At 43.3% G+C, this 16,281-nt stretch overlaps 2 protein-coding genes across 2 annotated transcripts in view; one reads left to right on the plus strand and one right to left on the minus strand.

Annotated features, from left to right (window-relative positions):
- UROC1 (urocanate hydratase 1) overlaps positions 1-12,601 on the minus strand; it is a 36,197-nt gene extending 23,596 nt beyond the window's left edge. Inside the window, exons 1-5 of the mRNA XM_036391009.2 lie at positions 12,476-12,601; positions 6,223-6,353; positions 3,557-3,650; positions 3,046-3,105; positions 124-252 (exon numbers count right to left, since the gene is read on the minus strand). Coding sequence (XP_036246902.1) covers positions 124-252; positions 3,046-3,105; positions 3,557-3,650; positions 6,223-6,353; positions 12,476-12,601 — 540 coding nt within the window. The remainder of the gene's footprint in view (positions 1-123; positions 253-3,045; positions 3,106-3,556; positions 3,651-6,222; positions 6,354-12,475) is intronic.
- A 2,108-nt stretch (positions 12,602-14,709) lies between these two features.
- LOC118691763 (netrin-4-like) overlaps positions 14,710-16,281 on the plus strand; it is a 45,520-nt gene continuing 43,948 nt past the window's right edge. Inside the window, exon 1 of the mRNA XM_036391162.2 lies at positions 14,710-15,922. Coding sequence (XP_036247055.1) covers positions 15,856-15,922 — 67 coding nt within the window. The 5' untranslated portion in view covers positions 14,710-15,855. The remainder of the gene's footprint in view (positions 15,923-16,281) is intronic.

Here is a 16,281-nt window from a genome sequence, read left to right on the forward strand (position 1 = left end):
TGGACCCCAGATTCTCCTGTGTGTGGCAGTAAATTCAGACAGTATAAATCATATTTTAACTCAGCCAACACTTGAAAAGGAAATGGACTATGAGGGAAAAGAAGACAAGATGCCAATACTCACCATGCCATTGGTAATGATTAAACGAGGAGCACGCTGGTGGCTGGGAAAGAGCCCCAGGGGATGCCCACTGTACATCACCAGCGTCTGCTCTTCTGTCATCTCTGACAAATACTGCATTACCAACCAGAACTGAAATGAAAAGCAAGGAAAAGAGGGACTTTGCATCTTACACTTCCTGTTTTTTGTGAAGCTGCTCATCGTTGAGAATGTAGGCAGCAATAGAGATAACGAGGTGCATTCACATATGGAATAACAGAGCTCCCAACACATTCTTGCTTTCAATAAAGTCCTTTAAGGGATATCACTCACCAGGAAACACAAATCATCAACTAACAAAAGTCTGAATAAGTTCCAGAATAATTTCTCCAGTACAAACCCCAGATATCCTTCACTTTTAAAGCCATTCTAATTTTATCTTGAGATTAACCACTTGTATTTGGCACTTTTCTGGCATTCCTTCCAAAGCCAAACTGCAAAATTTTCCCTATAGAAGGGATTAAATACTCCTGCTTATTGTTGATCCTAATCTGAAATTCAGCATGTTCTAGTGCAATAAATGGTTTTTATAATGTGCACTTCCAAATGAAATAGCTTTTCTTCTCAAGGGAAAAAATCAGCTTTCATTGTGGACACAGAAGAAAAACCAGGCTGCATCCTGGAATACACAAATGTATTTCAGCCTTGTCTGCATAATTCAATAGTTACTCTTGATTAATGCCAAAATGCACATTTTGACCATCTAATTTGTCTTTAAATTTAACTGCAATCCATCATTGTCTATGACAAAGCTCATTAAACTCCACAGGACTTCTAGCAAGTGTCAACTAGGCCTGTGAGAAACACCCCCGTGCAATATTGGAATTCAACAATTACTTGAAACTAGAGTTTCTGTAGGGACACAAAATTTTGAGGGGAAAAAAACCCCCAGAACAGCTGATCAAGGAGGCAGCAATATCAGTGACAAATACACATAGGCACTTCAGCTCTGAGGCTGGGATCTGAATTAAAAATGGTACAGATTTGAAGCCAGTCCCTTCTAACACAGCCAATTCCCCCAGCTGCAGGTTCAGTTGAACTGAAAAAAGAGTCAGTCAAGTCACTGTCTTACTTTTTATTGTTTTGTTTATGAAAAATGTTGAATAATTGAATTCATGTCATAGGACCAAACAGGTGCTGAACTCTCAACTCCCTGGCAGTCTGGGAAAAACATCCTAATAAAACTAGAAGCTGTAAGACAATTGGGTCTTTTGGCATTGAAAGGCATAGCTAGCAAGGAGGAAGACCTGCTAAGTTAGCTCAGGACATAATTCTTTCATTTGAAACTATCCAGAACAAAGCACAGGTCTGCATGGATGATATAAACCAAACTGAACCTTTTTACTGTGAGTTTTGCAATGCTAGAATTTTTTCATTTTTTTAATGTTGTTTTCAAGCACAAACAGAATAAAATGTTCTGTTAACTGAATCGTTCATGTGATTGCTACACTAAGTAAACAAAAATAAAAAGGTTTTGTTTGCTCTCCTGTGAAACAACTGCAAGTCATAGGACTGTCTTGGATGAGAACAAGAGAAAATAATATTTCTGATTTTGGCAGCAATTTTACCTCACCTTGCAGCCCAGCAGCTGCCTAAGGATTGTCAGACCAATAAAGGCCAATAAATAAACTGCTGGCACTGCTCACCCCAGAAATGCTGTAACACTCATAGGCAACAGGCAATAAATAACTGGCATTTACTAATTAATGCACAGAATAAAGAAATGGTGGGCATTGCCATGGTACCTCTCTTCGGAAAAAAAAAGGCAGAACAGTTTTGCCTCAAAATCTACCTAAGGCTTCCATTTAACTTCTAGATTAAATTTACCAGATTAGGAAACTGAAACATGAATTTTCCTTTAATCAGAAATGAGAAATCCCAGACTGGGGAGAAATCCCAGGTCACTCAGTCCCATGCTAGAGTGAGGAATCCATTCCTCTCCCTAAGTCAGGAACTTCATTCACACATTAATTTTGCTTGGGCTCTTTAGTAATCAAGGGGCCAGATTCAGATAAAGCCACAGCAAGGTGCATGTGTGATTCTTTATGACAGAAGGTGCCTCCTTAGGTCAACTTTTGCCAAATCCAGTCAGAATTCACAACCTTCCCAACACTGAGTGATGCTGCTCTCCAGGGGATGTAGCTTCCTACCTGTGCTGATCCTGACCTGCACTGCAAGCAGAATTCTAAATATGTTGCTGATTTCAAAGATCTCCTGAAAGTGTTTCTTATATGCATTTTGCACCACTTAGAATAAAGCGAGTTTATTTACTGACCTTTTTAATATAAGAGAACAAAGATTATACAAACACAATTTAAAACATTCTCTGGTTTTAGAGAGGCTTTCAACCAGGCTTTTATTCTTAGAAGGTAAAGGTTGATGTCCATAGTTAAGTGCAGCATAAACTAGCACAAATATTAACAGCTAATCTGATTTACCTGGAAAAATGACTCAGAACAGCACATTCTTCAATCAAAGCCTTTTTCTTATTCCACTACTTGTGAAAAATGTTGCAAAAGTACCACAAACAGAGGATACACTTTGTTTTCTAGATTTAGACTCTAAAATTATCTGTGGTAAATACTCAGGCCCATACATAAGCATCAAAGAAAGACAAAGAACAGGCCTTTTATCATCCTACACAGCTTTGTGTGTTTATGGTGTCATGTTTGGATTTCTGTGGGGCTGTCTGTGCTCTCCTTGCTAAATAAAGCTCTCTCCATCCACGCAGTTCATAACTGAGCATTCCCCTGTCCAAACAGGATGTTTTGGAGTATTTTGAGGCAACAGCTGCCAAGAATGATCCCAAACTGCCTAAGCAGAATGCGCATGGGGGAGGGTGAAACTGGCTCTGTGAAGCAAATTGCAAACCCAGCAATGTCCTACCTGTGCCCAGTTGCTGAAGACCTGCCCATTTCCTCCATAAGTGACAAGCTCCTGAGGAAACTAAAAAAAGGCAATTCAACATTAAGGCAAGCACTTTTCTCAAACCTTTTACTGTATCTCTGAGCTATTTTTGCCATCTCAGTAATAAATCTTTTCTAGAGGTTATTGCATCAAAACTCTCTACGTTCTTGAAATCAGGAATAAGCATTGTAAAAGCAGTAAGTTAGAAATAAAAAATTAATGTTATTTTTCAAAATTAAGTGTTTGTTACTTTAACACTGTCACTGGGATGAGCTTCCAAAGACACAGGAAGCATCAGCACTAATTTTTCAACATAAATTGTAGAAGCAATGTGCCAAGAGCTGAGCTCTGTGTCTCAAGCAGTGACCAAGCTCCTGTATACAGTGCCTGTATGTCTAAATTTTTCAGTTTTTATGTGAGAACGCATACAGGAAGTATTTTGCCCATTTGCTGCTGCCTATGAATCCAGATTCCTTTTACTGTACCTTACCTGAGCCACAGAGGGATCCAGGTTGTTCATGATCATCAGCATGATGGCAGCAGCTGATTTGGTCTTGCAAGGGTATTCTCCTATGGGGTAAGCTCTGAAAGGGCAGGCACAAAAATTTACAAGAAAAACTCCAGCTCACAAGAGCAACCAGAACAACACACCCCACTCAAATATCTCTGCATGCCAAGGATACTCAGACTTGTCTGGGTTGCAGGCTTTTATTCACAGGGGAAGAGTAAAGAAAAAAAAAAGCACAGATCTGAAGTTACATATGTACCTTAACACGCAAATCAGGTTTTAACTCTTATCAGAACTAAGCAAAACCAAGAAATTGCATTTGGCTTATCATTTGCTGAATTACTTAATCACAATTGATAAATGTGGTGGCCAAGAATGCTCATTGCTTTTTACTGAATTTTTTTCAGGGGTGGTGGAAGTGGCCTCTGCAACAGCTGCCAGGCCAAGCAGCCAAGTCCTGCAGTGCCAAGGAAAGCAGCATCACTGGAAGTTGCCTTCAGGCTCATCCACCCTTGCTATTTCAGATTGTATCTAAGGAAGAAAAACACTCAGCTTGAGTTTTGGACTCCAAGAAACTCTCAAAAACTGAACTAGTTTGGAGAAATATGGGCCTTTTCACTAAAATTCACTTCATCCACAAGCTGAGAGGTGAGGCATGGGAAACAGTCTCAGAGTTATCCCAGCTCAGGTGGCCTGGCACTGATGTCCTTAATGCACCTGCTGTGATCATCTCATTGTTATCTTCTCCTCCCCCATCTGTTTGTGTATCAAACTGCTCTAAAACTCCTACTCTTGGATTTATACTGTGGCTGTTTAGGGCAGGGACAGTTCCTCTGCTGTGTCTGCACTGGTTTTAGTACAATGGTGCTGATGCCTCTAAGGAATGACACCTGAAGGAAGTAGGACCACAGATCAAGAGCTTTAGTCCTTCCTTTTCTGTAAGCAACACCACCATTACCAAGGCTGAAAATTCCTAAAGAGGGACAGGATCTTTTGGCATGGTTTCTAAATCATCTTCCCTTTATTGGACCTTGAATCTTCAATGACTGGACACTTGCTTGGTGCAGGGAAAGTTACACTGAAAAGGTCAGGCTGAAGTGCCAATGACAAAAAAAAAAAAAATGGACATCCACTGTCCAGCTCATGAGCCAAGATCTGGAATGCATATTCCACAGATTCAGCAAATGGGCTCCTCCCATGATCCCATGCACTTTATCCTGGCTTTTTACATCAGGATACTAAAACAAATGCCTTGTAGTCATTGCCAAACCAGGAGGGAAAGACTTTGAGTTTTTCCACAATGCTTTTTTTATTAAAGATTTCTGCTGTTCTAAACTTGATAAAAGAGCATTTCTGTGGAATGATACCAATTCATCTAGAGGAGATATTTACACATAATATTGCTCAGAGCATAAGAAACCCAACATCAGTTGAGTGCTCTGGCATAGGAACATGACTTAAATGGAGCCATGGTCCCTGGGACATACAAAACAAAAATCAAATACTCTCAGACTACAGAGATCAAAAGGCATTTTCTCACTGTGGGAATACAACAACCTATTAGAAAACTATCAGTGAAATGATCACAAAATAAAAAAATACTTGAAGTTGTCAAAGGATCACTGATGCCAGTGATGGAAACAAGCTGCTGGACTGTTTCATCTAAGCCTACTTGGAAGGTGTCACCATCTGTAGTTTAGTACAGGGTCCTCTGAAGTCTAGCCCTGCAAAAACTTTCAGATAGTCTTCTATTTCTCCACTCCTTAGCTGAATTCTGCAAGAGCTCACCCCAGGCTAATATGAACAGCATAGAAACATGGTTGTCTGTGGAAATCAGAGTGCTTTCTATTGCTTTATTCAGATTTCTCTATGGACATTAACCAGGCCCCTGCTGATGCAAAAAGGAATCAATCAGACTAAAAAAAGCAGCTAGCCCCTGGCAGCCCTCACTAAATCTGTTCTGCTTCACAAACATTAGACCCAGCAGCCCTAGAATGAAGTGATGGTCCAAGACCAACAGGCACAGCTTATTACACACCAGGGTCACCTAAAGGTCCCAATGGAAAAAATGCACTGCCTTTCTTTTCAAGCCCAGAGAGCTTCCTCTGCCCTGACAGCATGCTCAACCAACCAGCCATCACCTGGTCTTGCTTCTTGGTTCAGCTGGGACTTGCACCATCTCAGAACTATTGCAAGTTTCCTGTCAAGGTTGTCACTGGAGGGCTCTGAGTAATGACTGGCCCCTGGAAACCAAGCCCTGCCATGGGGCAGAGCATTTGGGATCCCTGTGTGGGGCAAATCTGGGCTGCCACACACACAGCCAGGCTCAGCCCTTCACCTGGGCTGACTGAGCTCTCCAGCAGCGACCCTGCCCAGGCCCACCACAGCCTACCCAGAAGGGAACACTCTGCTTCCCTCCCAGTCCCATGAAGCATCCCAAAACACACAGTAACCCTCCCTGGAAATGAAATCACTGCAGTACACAGAACATCCAAATTATCAGATGATGAGCTTCATTACTATGCTATGAAAACTTCTACAAGAGGTAAATTAGGATGCATCAAGGCCACTCTTTAATGGTCAGTTCCACATGTGAAAGCTGGCAAGCAAATGGCAGCTGCATACAACATGAACCATCCAGTCCTCACCTCATCTCAATATCTGGACAGAATCTGTACATGTAGATGTGACCATACAGCCTGAGCTCCTCAGCAAATTCCAGCGCCAGCTTCTTTTGGATTTCAGGTGGGAAATAACGCAAGGCATTGCGCAGAGCCAGCTGCCAAAACACACACACACACACAAATAAACAAGGGAGAAAAAACGAGGTACAAGAGAAATGGAGGTAAGTGGGTGGCCCTGAACTTTAACCAGACTCAGCTGGAAGCCTGCCTAAGCTGTTGCAAGGACAATGCAGTTCAAAAGGCTAAGCTCACTCCAGGGGAGCTTCATTCCTGCTTCCCTATTGAAGTGTTTCTACCTGCCTCTTTCCTGGTAGGTTCAGTTAGGGTAAATGTGTGACCATCTCCTTCCCACCTGCCTCCCCACACCTGCATGGAGAGACCTTGGGGATTTGGTGAGTAGTGCCCAATCTCATCAATATCAGACACAGACTAATTCTCTCTCGCAGTGCCAGGGGCACTGGACTACCAAGCAAACATTGTTCAGAAATCCTTAAAACTAAATCCCTAAACTCCAAGACACTGAAGATCCTGCAGTACTTTCCATTCCAAAGAGGACCTTGCCCCAGAGTTATGTGACATACTCCCAGATGAAGATGTTCCTGGGCTAAGTTCTATTGCAGATTCACTCCATTTAGCATCTTAATGTATTGCAGAGGGTGTTGGGTTACATTATTTTATTGATGCTACATGTATCACTTCCAAATTAGCTGAAGTGATTACTAGGCACTCAGCTAAATCCTACAGATGATACTACGTGGCTCACACTCCCTATTGCCTTCAAAGACATTAGCCATGGTTTGCAAAGTACAATATGTCCTTTTGCATGAAAGAACCCATAAATAAATCATTATCTTTAGTAACAGCCTATTAAGGCATGTCTCTGTATTCTGTGTTTCATTTGATTAAAACCATAATGAGAACAAAGATTTTGTCATCTTTAAATAGACAGTTTCATGCAAAGATCTCATAAGTTCCCTGGCAAATGGCAACACCATCCAAAGGACTTTTAGATGAAAAGATTCACAAATCATATGGAATTTCATATCTTCCTTTGGCTCCTTTTTTAATGGCTGTGGAAAGGATAGAAAGAGATCGGGCTTGCTTCTACAAATTAGATTGCCATTCTGCAGAGAGAATGATGAGGGGGAAAAATCTATTTACCAGATGAGAAAATGCAAATTCCATCTTCTAATACCACTTCATTCTTCTCCAGTTAGATAAGCAGTCATTTTCCAAGGGTATGCTATTAACAAACACAAAAAAACCCCACCTATATCCCCAAAATGACAAAATACACAGGGATTTCCAAAGTCAGTCTGAGGTGAGCAGCCACCACAGAGGGTTCTAAATATGAGAAATTTCTAAAGCAAAAATAAAATCACCTGCATCCCTAACACCAACAAAACCAAGAGGCACACATTGGTATTTTAGCTGCCTTTGAGAACTACAAGGCTTCCATTGTGGCAAGGATCACCCACAGTCTTTGATCAATATATTATTTGCATTAAAATGAAACTGATGGGCAAATATTTTTCTTCACCATTTAATTCAAGCAAGAAAAATCTGGTTTGATTTTCAAATAAATTCACTTAGACTGAGCCTGTATCCTATTAATGCTACACATTATCAGAAGCCTGAATTTGGATGATGCAAACATTAATGAAACATGAACTTGAATGTTACATGAAATATGGGAAAGGCACCTTGCACAGACAATAGAGGTCTTATAAAAGAGGATTAAGACGATGGCTTGTTTAGCTGAACAGCATAAAGGTGATATTTGATTGCTGTCTCACTGCAGGATAAATGACAAAGCAAGAAGAAGCTTCAGGGAAATGCTAGAAAGGAAAAAATAGCTGTGAATTACCTATAAAAATGTAGTCTTGAAATTAGAAAAATTTAAATGAAAGACACTGTGAAACAATCTCTCAATAAAAGAGCCAGGGTTCTCAAAATTGCTTAGATGAAACCTGACTGCTTTATGAAAGGGCAATAGCCATGTGCATTGGGAAAAATTTTACATATTCATTATCGAGAAATAAACTGAATAATCTGAGAAAGACACTCAAGGAGGAAATTCAAATAGGCTGATCATTATGCTTTTGTGGGCAGACAATATATTTAATTAAAACACCATAAAACCCCATTAACCTAGCCTTTTAGAAGGATTTATTTACCTCTGACACATTGTATTTGGAATATTTTTTTTGCATTTGATATTTAGGTGTTCTTCCTTTTCATAACTGCTATTGACAGAAGCTTAAGCTGCACACACTCAGTACCTCTGAAAAAGCAGGTCCAGAGTTCACTGGTGTCAAAAATATTATTTGCAGTTATAATCCTGAGTTTCATATGCCGTTTTAAAAAATTATCTGCTCTGAATTTGCTGAGTTACTGATTTAATTCAACTCTGTGCAATGTAAGCAAATGAAAAGTCTTCCTCTTAAATCTGCCAGCTGGATTTAACATTCTGTTCTTGTGTTTAAGCTATAATCACTATTAGGGTGGTTTTTTTATATACTCCCTAGAATTTTTAAATTATAAGAGAATTCTACTGCTATTTAATCAAGATTTAGACCTCTCAATGCTAAAATATAATCAAGACAGCCCATGTAATCCAATCAATCAGCTGTAAATTTCTTTGCTGGGCTATTCTCTTGAGAAATCAAGTAAACCAGCCTGTTTGTTAATTGGTGTTTGTTGAAGAGCCAGAAGGAAGCCTCTTCAGAAGGAATGTCATTCATTTCTATTTTCTGAAATGGATCATCAGGACTTCCAATTTAAGACCCTTGAGACACTCAAGCATTCAGGGTTGCAGTCCCTGCTTACTGAGGGAAAGGGAAGCACAAGGAGAGGAAGTGACTGGTTTAACTCCACAATTTCATTCTTAGTTCTGCCCCTTTTCCAGTGGGGATGATGCTTCCCTCCCACCTGTAATCTCCTGCCTGGTGACATCCAGACCCAGGATCTTTGGTGGCACTATTCTCTAAGCAGCAAGTAAGATTGTTTCTTTTATTACTCTGCCTGATAGGTCCCAGTTTCAATCAGCTCAGCTGGGAAGTAAACATGGAGGTTTCTTACAGGTCATTGCAATAAATGGGTGTGAAAGTTTAACCAAGTTCTTTATCCCCCAGATGTCCCAAAAGAGGAGCTAATACCTCAGCCTGCCCAAACCACAGATAAACTCACTAAAGTAGCCTCAGTTCTGGATGTGCAAAGAAATCATAAAGGTCAAACACTCCATTTCTCCACCAGAAGGCTGAAGAACAGCTTCAGGTGCTGAATGAGTTCTCAGGCTCTGGTTTCCAGCTCCTCATCCCAAGATGTGCCCAAGCAGGAGGTCCCAGCTGCTCCCAGGGACTGGGAGCCAAGCAGAGCCAGGGCAGGCAGGGCAGGCAGCTCACCCACCTTGTGCCACCTGAGGGAGGAGAGCAGAGCAGCCCAGGGATGGCAGCCAGGGCCCACCAGCACTTCTGGCCACCAGGCAGGACCAGGCTGACCTGCAGGCCCAGGGCCAAACTGGAAATGCAAGTGAGGACCAGGTCTGATCCTGGTGATGCTACCATGGAGAGATGGAGCACAGAGAGCCCCAGAGAGGTTCAGAGTGGGATGTCAGCCACAGGACAGAGAGCAGACCCAGGAGGGCCATGGCTGAGTACAGGAACACCCTGAGCAGAACCAAAAACATCTGCAGCAGAGCTGAGACTGACCCCCAGCCCTCAGCCTAAATGGAGCTCTGAGCCTATGGGCAGAGGGTGTGGGAGGAGACCTCAGGAGAGGCTCATCAGGGTCATCAAGGCCATTACTGACCTCAGTGCTGCCCCAGAAACACAGAATATTGCAATCAGGGCAGAGAGGATCCTGCTGGGGGATTAGCAGGGGGACTGTAGCATGACTTGGCTCTAAGATCTGTAAGGGAATTCCTGTCTGGACAAAGCCATCCCATTTTTCCTGATCCTGAGCAACACAGAGAAGTGCCCGTTGTTCCCAAGCTGCCCCAGCTTTATTGGAATGTCAGTGAGTACAAAGCATGCAACACCCTTGTTCTGCAAAGCACACACCACACCTAGATTTTAAGGGTTGTTTCTTTGAGGCATATTTACATTAAGATACAGATGCTGAGAAACAGAAAGCTAGGGTTTCCTGAGCTGTGGAGGGAGGGAATGAGAGAGGATGTGGCTGTTTCAGGCCTCAGGCAAAGAATGCTGAAGGAAGAGAATTCAGGAAACATATAATCAGAATCAGTTCTGAGATATGGCTCAATTTATCCAAGAAGATTAAAGCTGGTATGATAGGAAGAATTAGATACTTCTTCAGCAAGTCCCAAAACACACGGTTCTTTATAAATCTCACTTGCAGGATTTCTGTTATAACCACAAAAGGAGGCCCAAGAAAATAAAACATTGGCAGTGGTAAGGTTTATTATTGTTACAAGAACTAAAACTGGAATGAAGGCATATGAAAAGATGAAGAAATCCAGAGGAAATCACCAGAGCATTATTAACTTCACTTCTGTCAAAGCTTCCCCTGAATATTTCAATTAGAAAGTGAACATGAAGCCATATATAAAGATAAGTCTTATAATATGTTCAGCATTACACACTGTCAACAACATCTGGAAGCCTGTCTCAAGATGACTTAAAAAAACCTTATAGACAGACAATCTTCCATCTAGATGCTTTTCTAAGCATGGAGCACTTCTTAAAAAAAGAGATTTGACTTTTCCGATATGAAAAAAATACCAACTGAGCCTCTAATTCTCTTAAGAGTTTAAGGTGGAGGACTAACCATAAAGTAAATCATAAAGAAAGCCTTGAAACCTCTAATAGTCTAATGAAATACCCAACTAGCATGACCTCTCATCATGTGCAGTAGGTAAAATGGAGAGATGCATGTTACACAGTCAGCTGGGGGCAGAAAATCAGTCAACTGCTCCAAACCTTAAAGGAGGCAGGAAACCATTCCAGTTTCTATATAGGGAGGGAAGACCTTGTCATTGCCTTCCCCTCCACAGGTTAGAGAGCAAGGTTTGGCATCCTCTTCAGAGACACCATCTCCTGAAATTGGGACTCCCTACATCAGACTTCTGGGGAAAAGGGATTTAGGAAAGGCGAGGAATAAAACAGAGATGATTGGCAATGTTCTGACATGCAGTGAGACTCACTCCCCACTCCTTTATCTTCACAGCCATCACCACAGCCCTTCTGCACACTTAGTAACCACATTTCCATGGGTCTGAGCTGTCCCAGGCACAGGCAAGATGCCTCAGCCATGAATGCTCCTGACATTGAAGTAAATCCTCTTTGGATATCTCACAGCTGTTCCTCTTTCCACCCTTTGACTAGACTCTCCTCTGTTTGTGGAAGTGACTTTGAAAGAATTTGACTGCTGATGCCAGTGGGGAACTCCCACGAAGGCAAGGAAGTTGTGTGCAAGTTGTTATTGGGGAAGGAACTTCTGTGCTCTGAGCAGAATGTCTCAGTGTAAGTGATGTTACACGTGATGAAGCACAGACTTCCAAGCTAAGGAACCCACCTTGTCCTCTCCCACACAAATTCCTAAGCATCTCCACCCATTGACCATTATTTTCTGCTGCTGATTTTTTTAGTCTTGAACATGAAATAATGCAACGATTACTTTGGTGTGTATGAAGACTATTTAAACAAAAAGAGACAGGAAAATAATTACGCAACTAAAGACAAATCATTAACTCCCTACAAACTCACCTGAAACTCATGCTCAGACTTCTGTATAAAATAAATAATCTTTGGGTTTTTAATGCAAATATACAGATTTGTGGCTGCTACCATGATGCTGATTCATCACCTTTGATGTTTATTGTATTGGAGGGGGTAGCTTTCACTGACATACACATGCAATAGTTTTGCAACAGCATTCTGAATTTCACCTCTGAGAAACAATGCTGGATTGATAGCATTGAAGTCTAATGCTTCTTGTTTAGCCATTTAAAGTCATGGAAGGTGCTGTGCAGAAAATCTCCCTCATATCAACCCAATTATTCTGGAGGAGGAAGAAAGGAAGCAAGCAGAAGGACTTCCAGCCCTTTGTCCCATTACACAGTGAATTATAACACCAAGGAAATACATTTGACACAAAGTTAGCTTCCCATTCAGAAAAGCATTTGAGGCAATTTGCTGCCCCAAGCTGCCTTTATGTGAAAGGAAGAGAAATGAGGCCCTGTGAAAGCCCATGTTACCTTTTTCTCCTGGGCAGTGAGACTGGGTGTTCTCACGGGTGCATGGGGTATTCCTTTTCTCCGACCTTTGTTTTCAGGCAGGGGGTTTAGAGGGAGGCCACGACAGATTTCCTTCAGGCTGGTCATAGCTGCTGAGGAAATAGGAGGAGGAAAGGCAAGGCAAACTGGAGAGGTATGAGGAAAGGTACAAGGAAGAGGTGCAGGAAATGAAGATGCTGCACGATTCAAATGTGCCACCACTCCAGGGGGATCTCCAGGAGGACAGAGTGTCCTCTGGCTTTGGCAACCAGGGCTGTCAGGCTGAGAGGGCAGGTGGCACAGGTGACACACCTCCCTGCTCTGTGCCATGCCATTGGCTCTTCCCTCCTCCCCCAAAATGAATGATTCACAGCTTGATTATTCTCTGGGTGCTTTGTCAACTGGTGCCGTGCTAAGGCACCAGAGAAAACTCAGTCACTTTCCAAATAACCTGATCCCCCCAATGTTCACGTGAGAGTTGTGGTCTGGAGCAGGAATATTGACTGAGACATCAAGAATTGTTTCATTTATGTTGCTATAGCTTAGGAAGTAATGAAATTTAAGGATTAACTGCTCAGTTAAGATGGGCATTCTCTGTTTGACACCCCTTTGGTGTGGGCATTTCCTCAGATCTCACCAATTCATCTTCTAGACAGCAGCAGTGGTCATCATAACAGCAAAATTTCCCCCTTAGGTGTTAGCTCCTCTCAGCTCACAGGCATGAATGCATTTTCATTGCATTGAACTGGAAATGTACTCATTAGCACTGGAAGTGGATTTCTCAAGACAGGCAATAATTGGGAGGAATAATGAAGGCTTTCAATCCTATGTCACTTTTATACCCTACAGTCAACAACAGCTAGAAAGTCTTGTACTGCCATCCAGGCATCACAGGTAAATGAATGTACTTAACTTTTTCCACTTAACAGTGCAACGTGAACTTTGCTCTCCATTCTGGCTTGTTGTTGAAATATACAGAAGCTTCTTGACTTTATTACATCCATTGAACTACAAGTGCCACATTTTAAGCCTGGTGAAATTAACTGGGCAAAGCATTTCACTTAGAAATGAGCTTAAAACCTGCAAACGAAAAAATACAGCATTTCCCCACAAAGGCAGCAATCAACAAGCAGTGACAACAAAGCACAATTATTAAATGACAGCCTCTCATTAATGTCAGATCTGCTTTAGCTCTTGGACATCCTGCACATCCCCAGCTCCCAGTGAAGATGCTCAAGTTGAAAGAACTCAGAGCATCCCAGGGGAGCTGAGCACACAGCAGACTCAGACCCTCTGAAGGATAATGTCATTTACAGCAGGAGAATTTTGTTTTGAAATGATGCAGTATTTTAGCTGCTTAACAAAAGGCAAAGGCAAAAAAGAGACAGAAAAACCTCTATATTTTAAAGTTTTTTGTTGAGTTTTTATATTAAAAACATACAAAAAATTTAAAAGGAAGGTTAAAGTCAGAAAATTCTACCCCAAAATCTAGCCAGATAACCCTGCCTTACATAAACATTCCCACCCCAAAGGGATATAAATCTTTCCTTATTCTTCTTTGTTCAACCTACATTCTTCAAATCCCTTCAAGGTCTGATCCTGCACACACAGGGGGCACTAGAATAACCCTGTCTGCATTTGCACTCCCATCAGACCTGCTTCTCCCATGACACCAGCAAAAGTTAATGGTGTTATACTGGTGAAGAAGGAGAGAACGAAAATGTGGGGAACTCACAAACACCCTGAATGAGGATGTTTTCTCGGGCTGGGCACTTTCACCCCCTGATGCCCCACACGGGAGTGTCTCTGTGTGCCAGAGTCACCGCTCCCGGTTCCGGGATTCTGCCAGCGCCGCCCCCAGCTCCGGGCAGCCGCCATCCCCTCGCTGCCCGGCCCGTGCGGTGACCCCGGGGCGATCCGCAGTGCCCGGGGTGCCGAGGCAGCTGTCATGCGCCGGCCGGGCTGGCAGAGGGTGCTGCAGGGACAGACGGACGCGGGCGCGCCCCGCTGCGCGCACACACGGACACGCACCGGGACACACGCACGCACGGCCGGCCGGCTGCGGGAGGAGAGGATGCGCCTGGAAAACAACGCCCGCGGCTGAGCCCAGCCAGGACCAGCCCAGCCCAGAGGAGGTGCGGAACCGACCTTAAAAAAAATTAAATTAAGGCAGAAAAAAAAAAAAAAATCAGCACATATAAAGCCCAGGAAAAAGATCACATGTTTTAATAATCCCCTTTACAGCCAGACAGGACCAGAGAGGAGGAGAACTGAGCAGAAGTGCCCGGTTAGGACGGTGAGATGTGCTAGATAGAGGCTGAAGGGAGCAGAGACAAAACTTGCAGATAACTAACCCGCCCTGGGAAGGGCAGGACTCCCCTCCCTGAGCCCTGCTGTGGCAGAGCGAGGAAGGATTCCGCAGCCCTGTCTCTCCCTTTCCCCGCTCCGGTGTGACGCTGGCACCGCAGCTCCATCCCCTGCCCGCCCGGTCCCTGCCCGGGCCGCTCCAGCAGCGCTCCCCGGGGGCTGCCCGGGCACCGGCCCCGCAGAGCGGGCGCTGCGCTTGTTTTCCACTCCCCTGGCGCTCACTGTGTGAAGCAAATCCCTCGGAGGTGGGGGAGAAGCGGCTTCCGTGACAGCGGAGGGAGGAGGGAAATAAAACAAAATAAAACAAACCAAAATAAAAAGAGAGAAGAGCCAAGAAAGCACTTGCTTCTCATCATCTCTCAGGGACCAAAGCCAACTCTTCTTCTTATGACCCCACGCTGCAGGGAGCAGAGGCAGAGAAGGCACCGGGGGGCAGCTGCTAACAAAGCGGGGTCCGGGCTGCCCGCACCCCCTCGCCGCCCCCGGGACGTGCGACGGGCCAGGCAGGGCTGCCAGGGCCAAGCCGGGCACAGCCGAGCCGAAACTGCGCCGAAAGCGAGGAGCAGAAATGAAAGTTTCGAAATAGCATCCGAAGGAGCTCCTGCCAAGGAGCGCAGCGAGCAGAGCTCCGCGCCTCGCATCAGCCCCCGATGGTGCATCCGAGGGGCTGCGTCAGAGATGTGAGCGTCCCCTGCCCGCTGCATGGACAGGGGTGAAGGCGCCGAAACACCTCGCTATTTATTTATTTATTTATTGGAAGCAATGTATGGGTGACACCCAGAAGGCATCTGAGCCTTGAAAAAAAAAAAAAAAAAATCAAACCACCTCTGGACCCAAACGAGAAGAAGAAGAATGAGACAGCAGCCTTGACCCCTACACTGAGAGGAAGGTGAGCAGAAAGAAAGAAAACACAGAAAAGCCATGCAAGCACCAAACCTGTAGATTACTGCAGGTCTTTTTTTGTTTCACTGAGGACAAATATTTTACTGACAGCCATGCAGCATAAAGGCATCATGCTGATTGTGTTCTTGGAATATTTTATTTCTGGACATGGAGAAGCAGGTAAGCAAAATAAATCAATATTGCCATTCTGAAACAATTTATCCTAAATTTAGCAAGGGGAAAAGGGATAGAAATCAGGTCTGTTTGTGAAAAATAAATTGTGTCAACATATTTATTTTACATTGATTTTTACAAGGAATCTGTGTTAGTCAATAGATACAAATGCCTCTTATTCCCTGCAATACCCAGCTTTACAGGTCAGTGTCCTTCCAAAGACTTATCATAGGATGTACAGGTTCATGCACCCTTAAAAGAAAGCAGTGTGTCATTTTTGAAAACAAAAGAAAAGTAAGAGAGAAAGAAGAGATAGATGGAGTGAGATATGCTGGTTGTTTGTTTTGAGGATGAAACACTGCCTT

The sequence above is a fragment of the Molothrus ater genome, chromosome 11 (assembly GCF_012460135.2).
Source record: "Molothrus ater isolate BHLD 08-10-18 breed brown headed cowbird chromosome 11, BPBGC_Mater_1.1, whole genome shotgun sequence".
Classification (NCBI taxonomy): domain Eukaryota; kingdom Metazoa; phylum Chordata; class Aves; order Passeriformes; family Icteridae; genus Molothrus; species Molothrus ater.